This window comes from Anolis carolinensis, chromosome 3, assembly GCF_035594765.1.
Source record: "Anolis carolinensis isolate JA03-04 chromosome 3, rAnoCar3.1.pri, whole genome shotgun sequence".
In the NCBI taxonomy this organism is placed as follows: domain Eukaryota; kingdom Metazoa; phylum Chordata; class Lepidosauria; order Squamata; family Dactyloidae; genus Anolis; species Anolis carolinensis.
In genome coordinates, this window is record NC_085843.1 from 282,379,822 (window position 1) to 282,386,848 (window position 7,027).

At 36.7% G+C, this 7,027-nt stretch overlaps 1 protein-coding gene across 1 annotated transcript in view; it reads right to left on the reverse strand.

Moving 5' to 3' along the window:
- The window catches only part of b3gnt7 (UDP-GlcNAc:betaGal beta-1,3-N-acetylglucosaminyltransferase 7), a 57,727-nt gene extending 50,848 nt beyond the window's left edge, over positions 1 to 6,879 (reverse strand). The window contains exon 1 of the mRNA XM_062976892.1: positions 6,750 to 6,879. Within this exon, the coding sequence (XP_062832962.1) occupies positions 6,750 to 6,760 (11 nt within the window). The 5' untranslated portion in view covers positions 6,761 to 6,879. The remainder of the gene's footprint in view (positions 1 to 6,749) is intronic.
- Between the last annotated feature and the right edge of the window lie 148 nt (positions 6,880 to 7,027).

Below are 7,027 nucleotides of genomic sequence, written 5' to 3' on the forward strand. Positions count from 1 at the left end.
CTGTTTCTCCTCCAGAAGGACATCCCAGGGTTCCTTCATTTGCATGATCCTGCCCACTGCCTCTCCCTTAACCGTTTCCTGCCCTTTCTTATGCCAACACCACTCTGCCTCCCACCCAAGTGAAAGCTTCCATGCGGGATCATTTCATCCTAGATGTTCTGCTTCTCCTCCAGAAGGACATTCCAGGGTTCCTTCATTTGCATAATCCCGCCCACTGCCTCTCCCTTAACCGTTTCCTGCCCTTTCTTATGCCAACACCATCCTGCCTCCCACCCAAGTGAAGGCTTCCATGCGGGATAATTTCATCCTAGATGTTCTGTTTCTCCTCCAGAATAGACATCCCAGGGTTCCTTCATTTTTGCATGACCCTGCCCACTGCCTTTCCCTTAACCCTTTCCTACCCTTTTTATGCCAACACCATCCTGCCCCCCACCCAAGTGAAGGCTTCCATGCGGGATAATTTCACCCTAAATGTTCTGTTTCTCCTCCAGAAGGACATCCCAGGGTTCCTTCATTTGCATAATCCCGCCCACTGCCTCTCCCTTAACCGTTTCCTGCCCTTTCTTATGCCAACACCATCCTGCCTCCCACCCAAGTGAAGGCTTCCATGCGGGATAATTTCATCCTAGATGTTCTGTTTCTCCTCCAGAATAGACATCCCAGGGTTCCTTCATTTTTGCATGACCCTGCCCACTGCCTTTCCCTTAACCCTTTCCTACCCTTTTTATGCCAACACCATCCTGCCCCCCACCCAAGTGAAGGCTTCCATGCGGGATAATTTCATCCTAGATGTTCTATGTCTCCTCCGGAATGGACATACCAGGGTTCCTTAATTTGCATGACCCCGCCCACTGCCTCTCCCTTAACCCTTTCCTACCCTTTCCTATGGCACACACACAGTTAATAGAGGAATTGATCAGCAGTTATACAAGAGGTTTGGGGAGAATTCACCATGATTGACAAGAGTTGTACTTAGCCTATATCCAGAGAGCACTGTTAACACAACCAAGGATAGATCTGGACCAAACTTGCCACGGATGATGGGACTTGCAGTACCTTCACTGATACTGTGACTCCCACCGACTATGGACTGGGACCAAACTTGGCACAAAGAAGCCCCATGACCAGCTGAACATACTGCAGGGGTTAATGGGAGTGGACCTTGATTTTGGGAGTTGTAGTTCACCTGCATCCAGAAAACACTGAACTCGGGCAACGTCAGATCCGGACCAAACTTGGCACAGCTATACATGCAGGCCTGGTTTGGGGACGATTGACCCACGATTCTGGGAATTGTAGTTCACCCACATCGTTACGTGTTTTCTAATGGAAGCATTCATAACAAACGAAATCTGTAGTTTTACAAAGGGTGCATCAACACTTCAGGGTTAATGGGAGTTTTAATGCCCCTTTAATTGCCGTGGCTCAGTGATATGAAGCCCTGGGAATTGTAGTTTCCCAAGTCCTTTATCCTTCTCCCGGTTCAGGCAGAAGGGGGTTGGACTAGATGGCCTTTAGAGGTCTCTTCCAAGTCTAGGATTCTAAGGTTTCCAAGCAACTCTGCTGTAAAAGTCTCACAACAATGTAAAGCCTGCTTATTACAACCATAAAATCATGCAAAAAAAATATATTGAGACTGGTCTGAAAGAAGCCTGGGACGAGGTGGTTACACTGCGTCTACACTGTAGATTTAATGCGGTTTAGCGCCACTTTGAACTTTCCTGGTTTAATGCTATAGGATTCCTAGAGGTTGTAGTTTTACACGGGTCTTGACACGATCCCACCAAACTACAACTCCCACGATTTCCCATGGCAGCCAAAGTGGTATCAAACTGCATTAATTCTGCAGTGTAGATGCACCCTTAGACTGAAAAATCGGAATCAAATTTGCAGGAATTCCTCAATGGCAACAATCATTTTGATTTTCCCTGTGTAGGTTCTCTTGTCTATTTTTTTTTGCCACCTAGAATAGTCCGAAAACTGGTTTTATTTTTAAAAGGGGAATCTTAAAAACACCCTACATGACCGCAACTTTGCTACACACTTTAATATAAAATATTGTAATATATATACACACATACACACTAAAAAGGGGGATCGTAAAAACACCTTATTTGACTGCAACTTTGATACACACTTTAATATAAAATAATAATAATAATAATAATAATAATATGTGTGCATACACAAAAGCATTATTATCATAACTTTCTCTTTGGCCATATTTACTCCGCTTTCAATCCAGAAAGAAAAGCTTGTCTGGAAATTAAAACCTTTGAGATATTGTGTATTTTTCCATTTGTCCTTTAGGATTAAAAAGTGCATTTTTGGGACTCCACACTCACCAAAATCCTCCAACCAGCAAAAATAATGGGATTTGTAGTCCAAATCCCAGAAATACAGACACACACACACCAAAATCTTCCAACCAGCAAAAATAATGGGATTTGTAGTCCAAATCCCAGAAATACAGACACACACACACACACCAAAATCTTCCAACCAGCAAAAATAATGGGATTTGTAGTCCAAATCCCAGAAATACAGACACACACACACCAAAATCTTCCAACCAGCAAAAATAATGGGATTTGTAGTCCAAATCCCAGAAATACAGACACACACACACACCAAAATCTTCCAACCAGCAAAAATAATGGGATTTGTAGTCCAAATCCCAGAAATACAGACACACACACACCAAAATCTTCCAACCAGCAAAAATAATGGGATTTGTAGTCCAAATCCCAGAAATACAGACACACACACACCAAAATCTTCCAACCAGCAAAAATAATGGGATTTGTAGTCCAAATCCCAGAAATACAGACACACACACACACCAAAATCTTCCAACCAGCAAAAATAATGGGATTTGTAGTCCAAATCCCAGAAATACAGACACACACACACCAAAATCTTCCAACCAGCAAAAATAATGGGATTTGTAGTCCAAATCCCAGAAATACAGACACACACACACCAAAATCTTCCAACCAGCAAAAATAATGGGATTTGTAGTCCAAATCCCAGAAATAGACACACACACACCAAAATCTTCCAACCAGCAAAAATAATGGGATTTGTAGTCCAAATCCCAGTAATACAGACACATACACACACCAAAATCTTCCAACCAGCAAAAATAATGGGATTTGTAGTCCAAATCCCAGAAATACAGACACACACACACACCAAAATCTTCCAACCAGCAAAAATAATGGGATTTGTAGTCCAAATCCCAGAAATACAGACACACACACACCAAAATCTTCCAACCAGCAAAAATAATGGGATTTGTAGTCCAAATCCCAGAAATACAGACACACACACACCAAAATCTTCCAACCAGCAAAAATAATGGGATTTGTAGTCCAAATCCCAGAAATACAGACACACACACACACCAAAATCTTCCAACCAGCAAAAATAATGGGATTTGTAGTCCAAATCCCAGAAATACAGACACACACACACCAAAATCTTCCAACCAGCAAAAATAATGGGATTTGTAGTCCAAATCCCAGAAATACAGACACACACACACCAAAATCTTCCAACCAGCAAAAATAATGGGATTTGTAGTCCAAATCCCAGAAATAGACACACACACACCAAAATCTTCCAACCAGCAAAAATAATGGGATTTGTAGTCCAAATCCCAGTAATACAGACACATACACACACCAAAATCTTCCAACCAGCAAAAATAATGGGATTTGTAGTCCAAATCCCAGAAATACAGACACACACACACACCAAAATCTTCCAACCAGCAAAAATAATGGGATTTGTAGTCCAAATCCCAGAAATAGACACACACACACCAAAATCTTCCAACCAGCAAAAATAATGGGATTTGTAGTCCAAATCCCAGTAATACAGACACATACACACACCAAAATCTTCCAACCAGCAAAAATAATGGGATTTGTAGTCCAAATCCCAGAAATACAGACACACACACACCAAAATCTTCCAACCAGCAAAAATAATGGGATTTGTAGTCCAAATCCCAGTAATACACACACACACACCAAAATCCTCCCAGCCAGCAACAATAATGGGATTTGTAGTGCAAATCTCAGAAATACACACACCAAAACCCTCCCAACTAGCAAGAATAATGGGATTTATAGTCCAAATCCCAGAAATAGACACACACACCAAAATCCTCCAACCAGCAAGAATAATGGGATTTGTAGTCCACATTTTGTATATATATAAACACACACACATATATACATACATGCATACTTTGGACAACAAATCCCATCATTCTTGCTGGTTGGGCGGGTTTGGGTGAGTCAATTGTTCCTTCAAAGGTAATTTTGTCCAAAACCTTTTTTAATGGTGGTAAGAACCTATCTTTCCTTGATCCAGATATTTTTGGATTACAACTCCCATCATCCACAACCATATACCAATATAATATAATATTATACACACACACACACACATATATATATATATACATATATATTTTGGTGAGTCTATTGTTCCTTCAAAGGTAATTTTGTCCAAAACCTTTTTTAATGGTGGTAAGAACCTATCTTTCCTTGATCCAGATATTTTTGGATAACAACTCCCATCATCCACAACCATATACTAATATAATATAATATTATATATTAATATAATAATAATACTATAATATAATACTATATATATACACACACACACACACACACACATACCTTTTTAATGGTGGTATCTTTCCTTGATCCAGATAATTTTAGATTAGAACTCCCATCATCCACAACCATATACTAATATAATATAATATTATATATTAATATAATAATAATAATAATAATACTATAATATAATACTATATATATCTTTATACACACAGATACCTTTTTAATGGTGATAAGAACATATCTTTCCTTGATCCAGATAATTTTGCATTGCAGCTCCCATCATCCACAAACATATACTAATATAATATAATATATTAATATAATAATAATACTATAATATAATACTATATATATCTTCATACACACAGATACCTTTTTAATGGTGGTAAGAACATATCTTTCCCTGATCCAAATATTTTTGGATTACAACTCCCATCATCCACAACCATATACTAATATAATATAATATAATAATACTATAATATAATACTATATATATATATCTTTATACACACAGATACCTTTTTAATGGTGGTATGAACATATCTTTCCTTGATCCAGATATTTTTGCATTACAACTCCCATCATCCACAACCATATACTAATATAATATAATATAATAATAATACTATAATATAATACTATATATATATATATATATATATATATATATATACACACACACACACACACACACACACACACAGCTTTTTAATAGTGGTAAGAACCTATCTTTCCTTGATCCAGATAATTTTGCATTACAACTCCCATCATCCACAACCATATAGTAATATTATATTATATTATACATTAATATAATAATAATACTATAATATAATACTATATATATCTCTTTATACACGCAGATACCTTTTTAATGGTGGTAAGAACCTATCTTTCCATGATCCAGACATTTTTGGATTACAACTCCCATCATCCCCAACTATATACTAATATAATATAATATAATATAATAATACTATAATATAGTATAATACGATATATATATATTTATAAACACACAGCTTTTTAATAGTGGTAAGAACCTATATTTCCTTGATCCAGATAATTTTGCATTACAACTCCCATCATCCACAACCATATACTAATATAATATAATATAATATATTAATATAATAATACTGTAATATAATATAATACTATATATATATATATTTATACACACACACACTATAATAATGCTATAATATAATACTATATATTTATAAACACACAGCTTTTTAATAGTGGTAAGAACCTATATTTCCTTGATCCAGATAATTTTGCATTACAACTCCCATCATCCACAACCATATACTAATATAATATAATATAATATAATATAATAATAATACTATAATATAGTATAATACGATATATATATATTTATAAACACACAGCTTTTTAATAGTGGTAAGAACCTATATTTCCTTGATCCAGATAATTTTGCATTACAACTCCCATCATCCACAACCATATACTAATATAATATAATATAATATATTAATATAATAATACTGTAATATAATATAATACTATATATATATATATATATTTATACACACACACTACAATACTATAATATAATACTATATATATATATTTATACACACACACATACATTTATATATATACTCAAATCTGAATTAAAAATGCATTTTAAGTAGTAAGTTTGGGAAAAGTAACTTTTCCAAACTTTTGCTGGAAAGTACAACTTCTTTTTTTCCTTATTAATGCAAACTTTAGGAAAGAAATCCCATAAAATCTTGTACTTTTGAAGTCCCAAACTTTTGTCTACCAACTTGGGCCCTCCAGGTGTTTTGGACTACAACTCCCACAATTCCTAACAGCCTACCGGCTGTTAGGAATTGTGGGAGTTGTAGTCCAAAACACCTGGAGGGCCCAAGTTGGCCCATGCCAGGTCTAGAGCTTAGCAAAGTTACTTTTTGTAACTTTGAATCCCAAATAAGGTCCATTTGCTGCTTCTGGAGCACAAAATGTAAATTTACACGGGAGTAAATGCTATGGATCCAATGGGTCTACTCTAATTGGGAACTCCTTGGGGCAGAGAACTCTCCAGAATAATAATAATAAAGCCAAACTCACCACTGGAACATGTTAAATACCCGCAGGGAAAAGATAATCCGGATTTTCCTTCTCCGCTTTAGGCTAAAAAACCGCCTCTCTTTCTGACCCGGGAGGCTTTGAATGGCTTCAACGACAAGCAGTGAAAGCCCTATTCTAGGCCCCGCCCCCTCATTTGCATCGGGGCGTGGTCTCCCGTAAGACACGCCCACTTGGAGCAGAAATCTTCCAAATGCTGCTTGCCACTAATTCGAAACGATCACGGTGCATCTACACTGTAGAATTAATGCAGTTAATGA